Source organism: Stegastes partitus, unplaced genomic scaffold (assembly GCF_000690725.1).
Source record: "Stegastes partitus isolate 25-593 unplaced genomic scaffold, Stegastes_partitus-1.0.2 Scaffold1008, whole genome shotgun sequence".
In the NCBI taxonomy this organism is placed as follows: Eukaryota; Metazoa; Chordata; class Actinopteri; family Pomacentridae; genus Stegastes; species Stegastes partitus.
The window spans coordinates 152,061-171,889 of NW_007578739.1; the positions used below are offsets into that span (position 1 = coordinate 152,061).

The 19,829-nt window shown below is 39.0% G+C and overlaps 1 protein-coding gene across 1 annotated transcript in view; it reads right to left on the bottom strand.

Annotated features, from left to right (window-relative positions):
- doc2a (double C2-like domains, alpha) overlaps positions 1 to 19,829 on the bottom strand; it is a 41,423-nt gene that overhangs the window by 11,857 nt on the left and 9,737 nt on the right. The window contains exons 3-6 of the mRNA XM_008294941.1: positions 17,851 to 17,925; positions 14,190 to 14,299; positions 6,279 to 6,405; positions 5,897 to 5,956 (exon numbers count right to left, since the gene is read on the bottom strand). Coding sequence (XP_008293163.1) covers positions 5,897 to 5,956; positions 6,279 to 6,405; positions 14,190 to 14,299; positions 17,851 to 17,925 — 372 coding nt within the window. The remainder of the gene's footprint in view (positions 1 to 5,896; positions 5,957 to 6,278; positions 6,406 to 14,189; positions 14,300 to 17,850; positions 17,926 to 19,829) is intronic.

The following is a 19,829-nucleotide window of genomic DNA, read 5'->3' on the forward strand; positions in this document are numbered from 1 at the left end:
GGGCGTGTCCTTATTTGATTGACAGCTGCTAGAGGGGCGTGTCCTTATTTGGCTGAGAGCAGCTGGAGGGGCGTGTCCTTATTTGATTGACAGCTGCTAGAGGGGCGTGTCCTTATTTGGCTGAGAGCAGCTGGAGGGGCGTGTCCCTATTTGATTGACAGCAGTTAAAGAGGTGTGTCCTTGTCATTCTGATTGACAGCAGCTGTGCTTTCACTCCACCAGCAGTTTACAGGATAAATAATGATTATCAACAGCAGAAAAAAATATGAATTAAGTGGAATTCAGTTTACTGTGTAATAAATTCTGATGTTTTGGAGCTGAACCTCCTAATTAGACACATTTTGCGATGCTACCAATTAGTTTAATTCGACTTTCTCGTCAAGGTTGAAAAGCTTCCACAAGAGCTTTTCATTTCATTACATTTCCAATTATTCGAACTGCTTTATTTCTGCAGGGGAAGAGTGAGACGGACCAGAGACAGACTCCCGGAATCCACCGAGAAGCTCTGCTGTTGTTTTTCATGAAGTAAAGCTGCTGTTTGTCGCTGAGTCCAGGTCAATTGGCTGCAAACAGGACGAATGAAAACCTGCGTCTGTGTTTGTTAGAACACGTGAACACTGCTGAGGCTTCACCTGAACGCTGCAGGAATCTGAACTAAAATGTTCTACTGGAGCCTGAAGTCTGATCTGATCAAGCAGGTGAAGAGTGGAGAGAAAGGCTGATGAAACTCTGCTCAGAAACGTTTTCTTCACTTGTCAGAATCTGCATTCACAGGTTTCCCATTTGGAAGCTAAATGAGGTTTGAAATCTGCTCAGAATATTTGATCATGTCTATTGAAACCTGTCTGATGGACAAATTCACAAAATCAGAGTTCAGCTCATGTTTTAAATATTTTTTACTGTCATTTTTAAAAAAAAAAAATATAGTGGTGTTACACAGAGTTTTTTGGAATTTTTAAAAAAAGTTTTGTTAATTACAGACAATAGAATTTAAATGTTAACTGTAAAGGCCATGAATCTTAAAAAAAAAAAAATTAATTCACACAACTTTCTACATCATCAGAACTGATAAATCAAGTTCCTGTGTGTTTATTTTTGCAGAGGAACTTTAATAAATCTAAGAGAAAGCTAAAAAATCAAAATAGTTTTTTGTGTGAGTGACAGATACGTGGTTTAATGATTCCATTATAGAAAATTTTAAGTTAAAATAACAGTAATTTCTGTAAAAAAAATAGTGAAATGCTGTTGAAAAAGTAGATTTTGAGACAGTGTAGACATGTAAATTTAATTTATTTTTGTATCTTGATTGATGTATTTGTGTGTATTTAAAAAAAAAAAAAAAAGGAAAAAAATCTGTGGAATAAACAGGAAATATTTTTGTAAAATTACAGATATTACAAATTACTTTTACAAACTGTTAAAACTGTGAAAATAACAGCAAATATCTGTAAAGTAATGATATATTTTCCTAATTTAAATAGCTTTAAAAAAGTGTAATTGCATAGATAATAAAAACTTTTTGGCAAAAATATTTTTTTATTTACAGTTTGGGTCCATTTTTGTACAATTAACATGTAAGTCAAATTTTTTTTTTCTGATAATTTACTAATTTTTATTTCCAATTTAATAAAAGAGGTACAGTCTTTAAAATAACAGGAAATTGTTCAAAAATTAATTAAAAACTTTTTTAACATGAATTTAGTCTATTTTTATAATGTGACACATTTGTGTGTGTTTTTTTTTTAAACATAGAAAAAAATCTGTAGCATAAACAGGACATATTGTGTAAACTGACAGATGTTTTAGTTATTTTGTTTGAAGTGTGTGAGAACAACACGGCGGCCATGTTTTCCAGAGCGTGCTTTGATTGTGACACTCTGACAGCAGATGACAGTGAACTGAACGTCAGGTTTTATGATCACAGTGATTTATTTCCGTCTGAGGTGATTGTGAACACGACGCTTTAATCAGCCGCACATCATCCTGCTGCTGTAATAAACCTTCAGATCGGCTGCAGGTTGTGACTGACGGACTGATATCAGCAGATCACAGATGAAGTCTTTGGGAGGTTCTCAGGTCTGGAAGAGTCCAACAGAAAACTGAGACACGTCATGACGGTTGGATTTTCTGGAAATGGTCGCAGTTAGAGTTTATAACGAGGATAATTGTGATGAGAGCTTTACTCTGCTGACAACAAGATCAGACACTCTGGATTTTCAGTTTTAATGTTCAGTGTCTGTTTTGTTTTTCTCATGTTGCATCTCATTTTTCTTTTTTCTCATTTCTCATCTCTAGTTTTTCTTATTTTGCTTCTCACTTTGTCTGTTATTTCTCTTTTTTTTCTCATTTTACTTACATTCTCTTCAAATTTTGTGTCAGATTTTTGTCGTCTTTCTCATTTTGCGTCTCACTTCTCTCGTTTTGTGTCTATTTTTTTCTTGATTTGGTCGTTTTACGTCTTATTCAGGCCATTTCATGTCTTTTTGGAACAGTTTTGTATCCTCTGATGTTTTGTGTTTTGTTTTTCTTCAGGTTTTTGTTGTTGTTTGCAGAATTTATCATTTATTCTTAAATAAGATGAAGCATAAAGTCATTCTGATGAAATGATTTGAACCTGTCTTTGGGTTATTTCTTCCTGATGGCAACACTTGTCACTCGTTCCTGTTTTTACAGTTTCTATCACTGAACCCGGTGACGTGAACACTTGTTACGATGCAAAGATTCCTAAAATAATTCACATATTTTTGGGGTGAATTAACGAGAGACGATCAGACTGATGGACAGAATGTTTAGTTGAGAGAAGACGCTGAACTTTCTTCCTGTTTTGAAGAAATAAAGGAGCTGTTTGAGGTCAGAGAGCAGCATCTGGACCAGAGAAGCCTCCACATAAATGAGAGACAAACTCATCCGACGGAGGAAAAGACGACGAGTTCACTCCCACAAAGGAGTGGAAGTCGGACCGCAGGAAGCCGACGGGACTCTTTGTTGCGTCCTCGATGCGTCGAGATGAGAAAGAATCAGAGTTTTTCTGTCCTGCTGCTTTCAGCTCCGGCTGAGAATTCAAAGACACGACGTGAAGCTTCGAACTTCACGTCTTTTTCTTCGCTGCCAGGAGAAGAGCTGCAGTCAAGTAAAACCAAGAGAACTGGTTCTAATAAAACCACAAAACCTTTAATGTGCAGAACCTGGACTCTTGAACAGACTTTTTTTTTTCTTTAGGAGGCTGCAGATTCATTCAGTGAAAGCGGTTCTGCTGTGAATTAAATGGAAGCAGCTTCATTTGGAGCAGATTCATCACTGAGTCACCGACGCTCATCGATTGTCTCGTTTAGAGTTTTAATGGTTTTGCTGCTGGAGACTCTGGTGTTTCTGAATCCTCCACAGTGTCTCTGATCCTCAGAGTTTGTCCTCAGAGCTGCTGGTGAAGTTATTTCACACATAAATTTGTATGAACAGCTTCAGGGCTTCATTTTGAATTCTTTTCTTGTCATTTTGTCTCAGTTTCTTTGTCATTTTTGACATTTTCTCGTTATTTTGAATTAACTTGATGTCATTCTTTACAGCTTTTGGCTCATTTTGGGAAAAAAATTGAATTCATTCTGGACAATGTTCAGGTCATTTTGGATACATTTTTAAAATCATTTTGAATAAGTTTAGACTTATTTTGGACCATCCATCCATCATCTATACACCTTAATCCTCACTAGGGTCGTGGGGGGCTGGAGTCTATCCCAGCTGACTCAGGGTGAAGGCAGGGGACACCCTGGACAGGTCACCAGTCTATCACAGGGCTACACTTAGAGACAGACAACCAAGCACACTCACATTCACACCAACAGACAATTTAGAATCACCAATTAACCTCAACATGTTTTTGGACTGTGTGGGAGGAAGCCGGAGAACCCGGAGAGAACCCACACTGCACGAGGAGAACATGCAAACTCCACACAGAAAGATCCCGGGTGTCCTCACCGGGACACAAACAGGCGACCTTCTAGCTGCGAGGCAACGATGCTAAACACCGAGCCACCTTGCAGCCCCTATTTTGGACTATTTTGGAGTTATTTCAGAAAACCTTTCTGTATTTGAAATACATTTTGAGACATTTTGGACTTTTTTGGTCATTTCGTACCAGTTTTCTAGTCCGTTTTGAAGTTTTCTTTGTCATTCTGAATCAGCTTGGAGTCGTCTTTACAGTTTTTTGACTCATTTTATACAAATTTGGAGTCATTCTTGAAAATTTTGGAGTAACTTTCAGCATTTTTTTGTCGAGTTGCACATTTCTTTGTCATTTTGGGTAATTTCAAGTCATATGGACTCATTTTGGACTTTTTTTTTTTTCATTATGAAACTCTTGGACCATTAGTTTTGATCACTGTGTTCAGTCATTGAGTCATTTTGGACAATTTTCTGTCATTTTGAATCAGGTTGGAGTCATTTTGGACAAAGTTCAAGTAACTATCGATATATATTTTTGTCATAATGAATATGTTTAGAGTAATTTTGAACCATTTTTGTGTGATTGTAGACAAGTATACATCCTTCTACATCAGTTTTGAGCCATTCAGGACTTTCTTTGGTCACAAACTAATTTTGAGTTACTCTGTTTTCAACTCCTTTTCAATATATTTGGTATTTGGTAGGATTGAGTCATTCTAGACCAGTTTTTTGACATTTTGGACAAATTTTTTTTTTTTTAGCTTGAAGTATAAAATGGACAACCTGTGATCAGTTGTTGTTGTGACGATTAGATTTGTGTCCTCTGTGTTTCTGTTTCTTCTCCAGGTTTGTGTGAATGAATCCAGATGTTCAGGCTGCAGGTGAAAGTCGACGTCATCAAACATCAGCTCAGCCTGTTCCTTCATCAGCTCCATGTTTCCTCCTTCTGTCCTGTGACTGAATCAACACCTTCGGCTTCATTGTTCCATTAGTTCCACCAACATCTCTGAGTCACTCGGGATCCTTTTTGTTCCTTAATTCATGAGCAGCAGGATTTATTCGTCATGACAACCGTCCTCGTTAGGAAGCCAACGATTTAAACCAAAAGATTTGACGTGAATCTACCAAACGGTAGAAACACACAGCAGCTTTCAGAAATGAATCATTTACACAAATCAAGCCTCTTGTTGCAGAATTAGTTAAATCCCTGTTTAGTAGATGGAAAAGCAGCGAACAGCGAGGCTCAAATTAACACGTGAGACTTTGTTTTAACGATAACAGCTTCTAGTTTCTGTCAGTGTGCTTGTTTTGGACAAAATTAGTCATTTTGGAGTCACTCTCAACAAATTGTAATTCATTCTGGACACAAACAGTTCAGTTTTAGACAGATTAGGTCATTTTGGACAATTAGTTCTGTTATTTTGAATCACATTTGAGTCATTGTGAACAAATTCTGTCATTTTAAATGTTTTCTTCATCATTTTGCAGCAGTTTAGAATCATGCTGGACACTTTTGAGTCATTCTGGACACAGTTTAAACACCTTTATGCATGTTTTTGACTCTTTGAATCAGATTCTTGGCATCTTGAAACAGTTCTCAGTCATTTTGGACCAATTTTGAGTCATTTCTGACTTTTTTTCCATTTTCTAATATCTTTTTTTTTGTTTGTTTTTGTCATTGTTAACATTTATTTTTTTGTCTTTTAAAACAGCTCAAATGCTCAAATGAACCTTTCCTAAATAGTTCCTATAGATTGCTGTGTGCTGAACCTTTAGAGAACATCCAGGAAACGTTCCCTCTAAGCCAGAAATAAGATCAGAGTCAGTTAATTTGATTCTGATCCGTCGTTCTGATGAGCAACAAACCTGCAGATGTGATGTTTGTCAGCAGAAGCCTGCAGGTGAGGATACAGTACATACATACATATAAAAGTCATAGTGATGGATGGAGACTTGCCTCTCGTAAGTAGCAGGAGATTCCTCGAAGGGCTTCACCCATCGCAGTCGGAGAGGGAAGCTGAGGAGAGTAGAACCAGACAGGACACAGAACAATGTGTTTATAGCTTTAGAGTTCGTAGCAGTGAATCGTAAATATTTTGTGTATTTAAAAACTCTGTAATATAGCGTTTCTGCTTAGACAAATCTGTCCAGTATTAATACGTATGTATCGTAATCTCCTGACATTACAAAACAAAATGCACTCATAAATTATACATCCTGTGTGTTTATACCAGGACTCATCTGAACAGCTGGAGCTGCTCTTTCACATTTAAATTCTATTATACATATATTACGCTACGCGTGTCTGTTGTGTGTCTGTTGTGTGTCTGCTGTGTTACCGGAGGCGGATGCTCCAGGCAGGTGTGGAAATGCTTCGTCTGATCAGGTTTCACTCGTTTCAGAGGAACTCTGGATTCTCCGATTAACTCGTTATGCGTCAGTTTGTCCTCGTCGCAAACGGTCAACCTGGACGAGGAGACAAGGAGACAAGGAGACAGGAGACAAAGATACAGGGAGACAAGGAGATAAGAAGTCAGGAGGCAAGGAGACAAAGAGATAAGGACACAGCAGACAAAGCAATAAGGAGGCAAGGAGATGATAAGACACGGGAAAAAGAGACAAAGAAACAAGGACAGAAGGAGACAGGAGACAAGGAGAGGAGACAAGGAGATGAGAAGACAGGACAATGAGACAAATAGACAAGGAGACAAAGAGACAAGGAAACAAACAGACAGGAGACAAGGAGATGAGACAAGGAGACAAGGCAAGGAGACAAGGAGATGAGAAAATGGGACAAGGAGACAAGGAAACAAAGAGATGAGGACACAAGGAGACAGGAGACAAGGAGATGAGACAAGGAGACAAGGGGAGGAAGGCAGATGAAATTCCTGAGGTGAACCTGAATAAACTTGACTTGATTTTTTCTCTGTTTGTTCATTGATAAACTGGACATCAGTTCTTCTTCACAAGCAAAATGCTTCCAGTAGATTCACAGTTTAATAAATTCACTTTTAGATGAATCTAATCTGATCTAATGTGACTTCTTCTTTGTCTTCATCTTCAGCACTAAACTGAGGATGTGAATCATCATTTGCATGCGTCTCCTGTTCGTTTCATCTCTGCGGCTGCGTTTCTCAGCAGGAAACCCGTGGATCACACCGTGGACGAGGACCTTTGCTGCTGAGCTCCTCCTCTGACTGGACGTTTGACTGTAACTGAATCAAGAAGCAGCAGATAATGAGGACACATCTTCCTGTGGGATTTTCCTTCAGTGACTCAGATCCTCCTTCTACCCTCGATGATAAAACGCCTCCGTAAGCAGCAGGTGGCGCAGAGAGAACCTCCTCCTGATGAAGAAGAGGCTCTCAGCAGCTTTGAAAAAGGTCATCGTGTGATCGAGATCAAAGTGGAGGAGCTGCAGTTATACAGTAAATGTCAGGATGATGCTGCTGATCACAGAGAGCTGCCGAGTCCACACACTTACTCATCTTCTACTGTCCCGGTATGCGCTGAATATAAACAGTGTTCCCCCTCTTTGAAGTTTTCTCCTTTTATTATTTTGTTTGACATTGAATTGTGTTGAGTATAATTTGGCCTTTTGTGACAAGAGAGAAGTCATGTCAAAGTGAAAAGAGGTTTCTACAAAGGAATGTCTTCAATTAAAAATATAAAATGTGACAGAGGCCAAAGTGTTCACCCCGTTACAGTGAATCATCAGTGAATGTGTCTCAGTGATTGTAGAATAAAGACTCCTGTGTCGGGAAGGAAGCAGTACCCCTGGATAAAACTACAACATGAAGATAAAAGAACACTTCAGTGAAAAGGTTTTTGAAAAGAACAAGTCAGCAAATGGATACAAGAAAGTTTCCAAGTCGGAGAATAGAGTTCAGTTAAGTCCATCATTAGGACATGGAAGGAACATGGCGCATGTGTAAATCAGTCCTCAACGACTGAGTGACTGAGCAAGAAGGGGACGAGTGATGGAGGCCACCAAGACCCCTATGAGTCCTCTGAAGGAGTTACAAGCTTCAGCAGCTGAGACGGGAGAGAGTGTTCATACAACACCTGTCAAAGCTTTATGGGAGAGTGACAAAGAGAAAAAAGCTCATATTAAATCTGGACTAGAGTTCATCAGAAGACATGTGGGAGACTCTGAAGTCAACTGGAAGAAGGTTCTTTGGTCTGATGAGACCAAAATGGAGCTTTTTGACTGACACCATCCCCCACTGTGAAGCATGGAGGTGGCAGCATCATGATGTGAAGCATGGAGGTGGCAGCATCATGATGTGGGGATGCTTCTCAGCAGCAGGTCCTGGAAGGGGTGTAGAGGTAGAGGGTAAAATGAATGCAGCAAAGTATAGAGAACTCCTGGAGGACAACCTGATGCAGTCTGGAAGAGGACTGTGACTCAAGAGAAAATGTGTTTTTCCATCAAGACAATGAGCCGAAGCAAACAGCCAAAAAGTTTAAAGACAACAAGGTTCTGGAGGCCGAGTCAGAGCTCAGACCAACTGGGAATTTGTGTCTGGACTTGAAAAGGTCTGTTCACTAATGATCTCTGTGTAACCTGACAGAGTTTGAACAGTTTTACAAAGAAGAACGAGGGAACACTTCAGCATCCAGATGTTCAGAGATCTATCCACAGCTTCACCACAGCAGAGACAAGAAAGGAGGCAATGAATGAAAGCAGCTCCTTCATCTTGTCACCACAAGAGATTCGCAGCATTTTCATGTTTCCTTCAGAGTTTCTTTTCCTCCTGAAAACTGCAGCTTCATCATCAGCAAACAGCGCAGCCTCTTTCAGATACACTGCTGGCAGCGCAGCCTTTTGTGCTTTTCAATAAAGCTCATCAGATCAGAGTGCAGCAGCTCGGCGACGGGAGAATTACAGCGGCAGGATTAAAGCCACACAAAGAGCATTTTAAATGTGCCGGTAAACAGAACGTGAGGCGAAGCGACACCAAACTGTGTTTTCATGACAAACACAATCACAGAAAATGTATTCATAAAGAGGAGCGGCCGACGTGTGGCGGCGCTGACCTCTCTGAGTGATTTTCTATTATTTATGAAGCGAGGCAGAATGAGATCTGCAGCCTTTGGAGATGAAGCTGTTAAAGGTCGGCCGCCCGCACAGATGGAATCTTTACATTTCTACCTGAACCAAATGTTACTCTGAACCCTGGAACCACGAGCCTGATTTAGACTGGAACCAGGTTCTGATGTGAAAACCACTTTGTTGTGATGAAGACTGGTCCAGCGCTGAGCCTCTTTATTGAACCCTCTGATCACATTCAGTCACTGTGAGAAAAGCAGGTTTTACTTATTGAAATATGATTTATTATAAATGTCTTATAAGTCATAAAAATTAATGTTTTTGAATCAGTGTAGTTCAGGTTTGGGCTGCAAGGTGGTTCAGTGGTTAGCACCGTTGCCTCACAGCTAGAAGGTCGCCGGTTTGCATCCCGGTGAGGACACCTTTCTGCGTGGAGTTTGAATGTTCTCCCCGTGCAGCGTGGGTTCTCTCCGGGTTCTCCAGCTTCCTCCCACACAGTCCAACACCATGTTGAGGTTAATTGGTGATTCTAAATTGTCTGTAGGTGTGAATGTGAGTGTGCTTGGTTGTCTGTCTCTAAGTGTAGCCCTGTGATAGACTGGTGACCTGTCCAGGGTGTCCCCTGCCTTCACCCTGAGTCAGCTGGGATAGACTCCAGCCCCCCATGACCCTAGTGAGGATTAAGAGGTGTATAGATAATGGATGAATAGTTCAGGTTGTGTTTTAGCTTCATACCAAATGAGACCATTTCTCCAGATGGACCCACACAGCACATAGGACGGTCACAAAGCTGAAAATCAGACTTTTTTTGTCTGTTTTTACAGTTTCTGGCTGCTAAACTGTGAGATTTTGGTAATTTAAAAAAATAAAATCTTTTTTTAAAAATTCTTTTAAAACTATTTTCTCGGCTGTCGATGATTTGCAAACCACAACTTTTTTGAAATATATTGCTTGAAATGTTTTTCAGTTGTGGCATAAAACACGTTTTAGTTATTTAGTTGGAACATTTTGTTTTGTTTGTTTTTATCCAGATGGACCCACGCAGCACACATGATATGTTCAAGGACAGTGGGAAAGCGGAAAATCTGGCAATTTTTCTTTCTGTTTTTACAGTTTCTGGCTACTAAATTGTGAGATTTTGGTAATTAAAAAAAGTAGAATCATTCTTTTTCCTATTTTCTAGGCTGTCAAGGATTTACAAATCACTTTTTCTGTGCCACAACTTTTTTGAAATGTGTTGCTTGAAATGTTTTTCAGAAATCAACAACAAGTAGCAGATTTGTGAGAAGATTAATTCTTTAGTTATTTAGTTAGAACATTTTGTGCTTTTTTTCCCCCAGATGAAGCCACACAGCACACGTGATATGTTCAAGGACAGTGGGAAAGTTGAAAATCTGACCATTTTTTTCTGCTTGTAAAAAGAAACAAATACGTCAGATTTTCTACTTTTTCCCCTACATATTAAATATAGAAACTGAGGAACTGTATGCAAAATATCTGCTTGTTTTAAAGCTGATGCAACAACACCTCTCCAAAATGGGAAAAAAAAGTCCTAGGAATGGCGTCACTTTGCTGATATTTTAAAAACACTTCTTTGTACTATTTTCTAGGTTAATTCTTACTGCTTTTATTTACATTTTGTAGCTTTTTGGGGAACTGGGTTGGAAGAAAGTGGGATATTTTTTAGACAGTGGATGTTTTGTGATAAAGAAGTCTTTCCCTTTCCAGAAGTGTCTCCTCCTGACCGTCTAAACCTCACAGAGAGACCACAGCAGCAGCTCACGTTCTTCTTCCTCTGAGGATAAACCGCTAAATGTCTTTTCTCGCTCGTGTTTCTGAGCTGACGAGGAGCGAAGAGTAAAATCCCAGCGGAGCCTGAAAGCAGGTCGTCGGCACGAAGGTCTGAATCACAGGAAGGTCAGTTTGTCTCTCAGCGTGTCCAAATGATTCTCTGCAGCCGACAGCCGCTGACATCCTGCTGCTGGTGAATGTTTACAGCTGGATGTATGTTTGTTGTGTAGCGATGTGCTCCAGGACTCAGGAAGCAGAGGACAGACTTCACGTGTTTAGAAAGAAAACTTCAGGCTTCAGCTGCTCAGACGCTTCGGTTAAAGTCCAGGAAAGACGACGGGACGTAAACAGCTCAAAGGTTCTAGAAAGTGGAACATTTTATATTATTTCTACATGTGTTGATGTGAGAACATATTTAGGATTCAGGACATTTGTGGAAAGTGGAAAGATTTTAAAATATTAGACCGTTTTTTGGGCGGGGGTTTAGTGAAGCATGGATTTTTTTTTTCTTATTTTGAAAATTCCAGACATTTAAAGGACATTGGCACTTTTTGTTTCTCAAATGGAGCATTTTTTTCCAAAGTAAGGACATTTTTGTAAACTCAGAACATTTTCAGACTTTTTGTTTTTTTTTAATTCAAGACATTGTTTAGTTTTAGAAAAAGGATGTTTTAGGAAAGTCCGGATGCTTTTATAATGTGGGATTATGATTAGAAATTAGGAGCTTTTTTAAAAATTGCAGACATTTTTCAAAGGTAGCGACATTATTTTTTATTAGAAATTTTTTAAAAAGCAAGAGACTTTTTTAATGAAGCGTGGGTTTTTTGTTTTTTTTGACATTTAAGCAACATGAGCATTTTTTATTTTTTTAAAATGGGGCATTTTATTTGAACTCAGAAGCTTTTCAGACTTTTTTTTTTTTTTTAGAAATTCAAGATATTCTTCAAAACACATTTTTAGAACGTAAAGGATTTTTTTTTAAAGTGTGTACTTTTAAAAAATTTTTTAAGAGAGATTCTGAAGATATATGAAAAGCTAGAAGTTTTTTTTAACATGGGGAAAGTCTTTTTTCTTTTTCTTTTTCTTTCTTTTATTTTTTCTTTTTCTTTTTGGCATTCTGGACATTTTTTTTTAGAACACTAGGAAGTTCCTTGAAAGCCAGGAACATTTTTTAGAAATTGAGTAAAAACTTGTTAAGAACTCGGTGTAGACATTGTAGTTAAATTTTGACATATTTTCCAAAATGAGGACATGTTTTGAAAATCTGAACATTTTAAAGACTTGTTTTTCAAAGTAAGAGCACTTTTTTTTTTTAGTGATGATGATGTTTTTTAAAAGTACAGACACTGTTTAAAAGTGAGGACAGATTTACTTTCAGATAAATTTACTTTGAATTTTTGCATTTTCACCAAAACAAAGTTCCTCAGAAACGACAGAAAAGTGCTCAGCAGCTGCCTGACAATCAACATTTTACTTTTATTTTGAATGCGTGATGTTGCACAGCAGAGACGTGAACAGATGTAACAGAGGAACAGGCCAACTGAGGACAAAAAGCAAATGAAATGAAGCAACACCTCCACAGAGTTCTGCTGCTTCTCTTTGTGCAGAAACTCTAGAAGTTGTTTGAACAGATCTCAGCTGCTGAGTCTCTGATAATCCTGAGTTCAGCAGCGTTCGGCCTCAGGACAAACCCGCCGCCATGTTTCTGCAGATGCTTGTTGAGCAACACGGTCTTTTTTACTCGATTCCTGAGAGGCTCGATCACAATTACACGCCGGCTTTGCTGCATGTTCGTCTCAGATTAAAGGTTTGCTCCTGAGCTCGGTAATTAAAGGCTTCCTGCTCTGTTATTTCACACTTCTTTTGATTATAGTCGCCTTCAGAAGCACTCATCCATCATTTACCACCGGGAGGCTCATAGAAACTCTCTGAACAGAAGCACACCAGACTCCACACATTCAGTAGAGTCCTGCTGCGATTCATTAAACTTATTCACCAAATTCAGAATGTGACTGATGAGGGGACAGTTTTATAACGTGAGGACATTTTAGGAAGAGGAGAAACATTTCTAGATGTTCTGGAGATTTTTAAGAAAAGAATGTCGCTTTAGGAAAATCAGGATGTTTTTGTAAAGTGGGGTCATGATTAAAAATTGGGGACTTTTTTTTATTTTTATTTTTTTCATATTGACAACATTTTTCAAAGGTAGGGACATTTAAAGATGACAGCACATTTTTAGAAAGTGGAAAATTTTTGTAAAGTAATGGGCAAAGTTTTTGTAAACTTAAAACATTTTAGTAAAGTGTGGACTTTTTTTTTTAGGAATTTCAGAACATTTTTTGTACAGGAAGTGAGGACATTTTTTGTAAAGTCACGGCATTTTGTGAAGTAGGAACTTTTGTTTAATCTTCTTTTGTCAAGTAAATGGGGACATTTTTTATTTTATTTTATTTTATTTTATTTTATTTTTATTTTATTTTATTTTAGTATTTCAGAACAATTTAGATTTTTGTAAAGTAAGTAAAGTAAGGGCCATTTTTGTTAATTGAGGACATTTTTCAAAGGTAGGGGCATTTTTAAAGATAACAGGACATTTCTAGAAAGTGGAATATTTTTGTAAAATAATTGGCAAAGTTTTTGTGAATTTTAAATTTAGGCTATTTTTGTAAAGTGGGGACATCATTTTTTACAAAACAGGACATTTTGTAAAGTCATGACATTTTGTAAAGTGTTTTTATCCACTGTTTAAACAATAGTTTTTATAGATTCAGAGCATTTTTGCAAGACATTTTTATTAAGTGAAGATTTTATTATTATTATTCCTTTTAGAAATGTAGGACATTTTAAAAAGTCAGGACATTTTTGTATAGTGAGGACATTTTTGTAGATGGAGGACATTTTTATTAAGTGAAGATTTTATTATAATTATTCCTTTTAGAAATGTAGGACATTTGTAAAACGTCAGGACATTTTTGTAGATGGAGGACATTTTTCCGACTCCCTCCTTCATCATCTGATCTCTCTGCTGCTGATAAATCTTCTCTGGCTGCATTATGTAGAAACACAGGCCAGACTTCATTGTAAAAACATAGAATTTCTCCCCGTGACACTTCTGATTACGCTGCACTTTGATGCCGGCTGACGGCTGTTTGTGGAAAACACTAAAAGCATCACTCGGCCTCATGAATCGTGGCGATGCGTTCGGACGCTCCGCAGGATTCTGCTCCGACACTTTAATTAATGAGGGATGACAAACTGGGCTCTGCATGTGAATGTCAAGGCGTCCTGATTAATGGCTGTAGCAGTAATCGCTCTGAAATGAGATCTGATGAAAGTGTAAATTACCCGACACACACACACACACACACACACACACACATGTGTGTTGATGTGAGCGCACACACACCTGAGCGTCTTCCGGTGCATGTCCTCCTCCGTGATGCCCACGTAGGTGAGCGTTTCGTTCCACACCGGGTTCAGGGAGTTACGGATCGTCTTCGTTTTCAGCTTATTGGCCTGAAAAACACACAGAGATGCACACACGCGTTGATAATGAGCGATTTCAATTTGGCATTTCAGCCTCTGCAGCTCCACACAGCAGCTCAGAAAAATGCAGCAAACGTGTCTTAATACTTTAAATCTGAGCCAAACTGAATTTATAGTGGAATTTAATGGAGTGCAGGTTGATAATTCAGCTAATGTGGAGCCTCCCTGCAGACTCTTAGTCATCATTTTGAGCTTTTTATTGAGTTTTCCACAATAATGGCTTCATCACTTCAGAGTCGTAGGTGCAGACACCAACGCAAACCAGAAAGCAAGCAAAATAACCAAGAAATAGTTCATTTAAGACGTGAGAAATTCAATAAAATCATGAAACTTTAACCCCTTGAACCCAAAAATGTGTCTGCAGGTTTGAACGAGGTGTTATCTTTAAAGCACAACGACACCATTTATCAGCCACACACTGTGAAATCAGAAAGAGTCTTATCTGAATGACAATAACTCTGAAATGCTTTGTGCCAGAATTCTTAAAATCACAACAAACCTTCTCTACAAGACCTGTGTCAAGTTCCAGACTTGTAGGTGGAACATGAGGGGAGCAACAGACGGAAAGATTTAATTACGCACCCACGTTAAGCAGTAGTTTAACTCACCGAGCTTCTAGATTCACCAGCAGGTTTGAAAAACATGTTGTCTTTAAAATAAATGACACCATTTATCAGCCACAAAGTGTAAAAACAAAAAGAATCATCGGATTTTCAACTTTCCGACCGCCCTTGAACGTATCATGTGTGGTTCCGGAAAAATTAGTCATGTTTAAATAACAATAACTCAAAAATGCTTTGTGCCAGAACTTTGAAAATCACAACAAACTTTCTTCACCTTCTCTACAAGACCTGTGTCACGTTCTAGACTTCTAGGTCGAACATTAGGGGAGCCACAGACGGAAAGATTTAATTACGCACCCACGATAAGCAGTAGTTTAACTCACTGAGCTTCTAGATTCACCAGCAGCTTTGACAATCATGTTATCTTTAAAAGAAATCTCCAAAATGAAACCATTCATCAGCCACAAAGTGTAAAAACCAAAAGAATTATTGGATTTTCAACTTTCCGACCGCCCTTGAACACATCATGCATGTGATGTGGGTCCATCTGAAAAATTAGTCATATTTAAATAAAAATAACTCAAAAATTCTTCATGCCAGGACTTTGAAAATCACAACAAACCTTCTTTATCGTCTTTACAACACATGTAAACTCCAAAACCCACCAATGGGTTTGAAAACATGTTATTTTAAAAAGAAAATCTCCAAAATAACACAATTGCCAGCCAGAAAGTATACCAATAGAGAGAGTCGTCATGTAAACGCTGCTTCACTGACAGACGTCGTCTGGTGACTTTAACAGCTCTGAAGCTTCTCTTCGGTGTTCCTCTTTACTTCTGTATGAGGTTTGGAGAAGCTTCTTCATGGTTTTTCTCTCTGCAGCGCTTTTTATTCTGCTCCTGTAAACCTGCTGCAGGGTTTTAACACCGGGGCAGTGAACACATCGCTGGCTGAGCTCCACAGCAGCTTGTTTTTTTAAATCCTGCTCCAGTTCTGGACGTTTGACCTCACAGGGGCCCGACTTTGGTCCCTGATGGGCCTGATGCTGCCGCGTCCTCTGAACTCTGCTCGAAATATTCCTCAGTTTAGTAGCTTCTTCTTCCCTCTCTTCTCACTCTTCTGGTCTTTGTTTCTGCCGTGAAGCTCAGAGCAGCTTTGTTCTGAACCAACAGAATGAGATCCTCGGGTGAAAGACTTGAAGGATGTTTCCGTGATATAAGATAAAAAATATTCTCCAATATTCGCACAATATTTTTGTACTTATTCCAGAAAGCCAACCTTCCTGCTGCGCTGGCAAAAGAAACCAACATCTAATCTCCATGCAGCTCTGTTCAGACTCAACATGTCAGTGATCATGTCGAAATATAGAAACGTTGAAGCTATTTCTGTAGAGAAACCTTGAAGGAACCTTCTTTGTGCAGAAGTTTACACTTGTCAGAAGTTTGCATTCAGCGTCCTTCAGAACAACAATCGATCCGTTCAGAGTTTATTTATTCATTTCATGGTTTTCAAGCAGCTTCTGAAGCTCCTGAAACCAGCTGCAGAAACCTGAACGTCACCGTTTCTCAAACAGAGAAGCCATAAAATAACCTCAGTAGGAGCATTTCAAACCGTCAGTGTAAACCCAACATGTGTGTTCACTGACTCTCTACAGCGGTAAACAAAGGAAGTCGTTCATCTCGGCTGTCTGAGCTGTTTTTACGTCTGAATAAACCTCCATGAATTCAGTCAATAAAAGCTGCAAACACGAAGTGAACTTCAGCTTAAAGTCTCTGACAAACTGATAAACTGCAGCAACGACTGACAGCTTTGAGTGAAAAGTCTGGACTTAGATGAAGCAGGACTCTGATCAAGTTGCTGAACTTGATGGACGAAGTCTGAGCTGCAGCAGAAACGAAGCTCGACGTCAGTTTCAGTCACAGAGAAACACCTGCAGCTTCAGTCGCCTCAATTCTCACCAACATCAAACAAAATATACGTTTTAAGTTTCACATGTGAACAATTTACTTCAGTTTTATAGAACTTCCCTGATTTCTTACCAATAACATCCCATAAAATCACAGAAATAAGTTTTAGTTTACATGTTGACTTAAAGGGGTGCAGGTGGGTAGCACTGTTGCCTCACAGCTAGAAGGTCACCGGTTCGCGTCCCGGTGAGGACACCCGGGATCTTTCTGCGTAGAGTTTGCATGTTCTCCCCGTGCAACGTGGGTTCTCTCCGGGTTCTCCAGCTTCCTCCCACACAGTCCAAAAACATGTTGAGGTTAATTGGTGATTGTAAATTGTCCGTAGGTGTGAATGTGAGTGTGCTTGGTTGTCTGTCTCTAAGTGTAGCTCTGTGATAGACTGGTGACCTGTCAGGGTGTCCCCTGCCTTCACCCTGAGTCAGCTGGGATAGACTCCAGCCCCCCATGACCCTAGTGAGGATTAAGTGGTGTACAGAAAATGGATGGATGTTGAAATGTAAATAATACCAGAATCAGTCTCCTTTACAAACAGTGATTTTTCAAAATTATCAATATATTTAAGTCCACCATTTTGAAAAAACATGGTGCCATCAAACGTCATCAAACAGGACGTGCTGTGTAACTGGCCTGTACGTGCTCCGTTCTGCCTGAAACTTTACAAGCGTGCTCTGAGTCCAAACCACAGCGCGTTGCCACACCACACCACGCCGCCTCGGCTCACCATTAAACAGGAAGTGGCGTATAACTAGGCCGCACATGCTCCGATCTGGCCGAAAACTCGACACGCCAGATCAGAGTCCCACCCAGAGCACGTTTCTGCCAAACCCCGACGTGCATGAAGGCCAACAATCGTACGGCGAGGACCCGTCCATCGCCGCTTATGGCTTTAATTTAAACATTATTTTTATTTTATTTTTACACTGCTGTGTGGAAACTGGAGCCACATTTCAGAATCTGTTTGGGTTATTACTTATTTCCAGGTGAGTCTTACCTTGCAGGCTCCAGGCAGCAGGTGCAGTTTGACGTACGGGTCGGCCAGACCGTTGAAGTCCATCGGCTTCAGACCCTGAAGACAAAAAACAAACAAAACAAACATCAGAAACCAGGTGATGATATTTTACTGCCGATCCCAGAAAACACATCTTTATATTTTCACTTTTTACCAAATTAGTCAAAGATGTACTCTAAAGGCAGTGATACTGAGCAACCTGTGAATATTTTCAGCTTTTCTTTGTCACATTAAAACTGATTATCTCCACGTTTTAAACAGTCGGTCCAATAAAACAACGTTTGTTGCACAAATAACCAGCAGATGAGTTACTTTTTACTGTTTTGTTTTTTTCAGTCAGAAAGTCTAAAAATGTGAAGAATCATCAAATTTCCAATTTTCTGATGGTCCCTGAACCTTTCATAAAACACGAGCTCCCTTAAAAACTAATGTGGGATGTTGTGAAGGAGTCTCAGTTTGCTTTTGCATTTTCTTCATCAAAATGGATGAAATTGGGCTGATTTATGATTCATGCATGAGGTGATTCATCGGTGACTCACTTTAACCCTCTGAAGCCCAAAAACCCACTCACAGGTTCTTTAATTATTATTTTAAATCAAATCTCCAAAATGACCGCAGCCAGAAACTGTCAACAGAAATGTCCAGTTTTCAACTTTCCAGCAGTCGTGTGTGGTTCCATCTGACAAACCTGAGCTTAGATTCTTCATCAAAACCACTTTGATCGACATGTTTGTCAGACAGTGAGAAAAAAAAAAAGATTTGATGTCCTTTTATACAGTGTGTGTGAACTTCTGGGGAATCTGATTCCAGTAAAATGGCGTGAATGTAGTTTTTTTACACTTGAAAAAAAAAGTAAATGACTATTTGGGAAGCTACAGATTTTTGATGTAATATTATCTGTAATTTTACAAAGTGGGAACATTTTTAAGACTAACTGTTAAATAATGCTTTACCATTGTTTTTATTTTTTCAGTAAAATATTGTTTTTTGTTGATTTAAAGTCAGTAAAAAGTGTAATTTCACAGACAAACGCTGTAGAACAACAAATTATTCTTTGTAAAGCTGCAGATTTTGGTGATGATGACTTTATTTATAGTTTTAACCTGGTTTTCGTTGTTGTTGTTGTTATTTATACAGTCACCGTGTAAATTAATGCCTTGTTTGTGGTGATTTTACAAGTTGTAATTGAACAAAGCAGGAAAACTCTGTAAGACTGCAGCAAATTCTTCAATAAATGACAATTGGAAACGTTAAAGTGTGTATTTTCACACAGATAGAAAAGCATTTATGCCTTTATATTTAATAATTTAAGTGCGTCTTTCAGGTGGAAGTAGATTCAAAAATAAGGAACCAACATAAAAAATTAATGTATAGATGTTAGATTTTCATCTTTACACATTGAATCCAACAGATGTTGGGTTTTCTTATCAATGTTCAGTCTGTGATCTCAAACATTCATTCGTCGTGTCTGCAGGTACAGTTGATGTTTCAGCAGTTTGAAGGTGATTCTTCCACCTGGACACTGAACCCTCCACCCGGATGTCTTTGACCTCGTCAGCAGCAGCAGATCTTCATGACAGATTGCTGCTAAATTTCTTCCAACAGCTCTGACATTTGCAGTGACGGCAGCCAAATAGATTTTCTTTCTGCCTCACCGCAGCGTTTTTAATGAGCCTGAGGAACAATGAAGAACTTGACCTTCTGGATGGGGTAAAAAAATCCAATCTCACATCTGACAGAGGACACGCGTGATCGCCTCCTGTATGTTCTCACTGCACTTCCTGCATCTCTGCACTTGTTTTCAGCGGAAACAGCTGATTGGATTATTACTACGGCCGAGTGGCTTTTGTAGCTCTGTTGTCAACTGGTTAAAGATGTTATAGCTCAGGTTTAGTCGGATGCGCTCAGATTACGCTGTTTCACATGTTTCTCCCCCTTTTACTGCTTTTTTACACTGAATC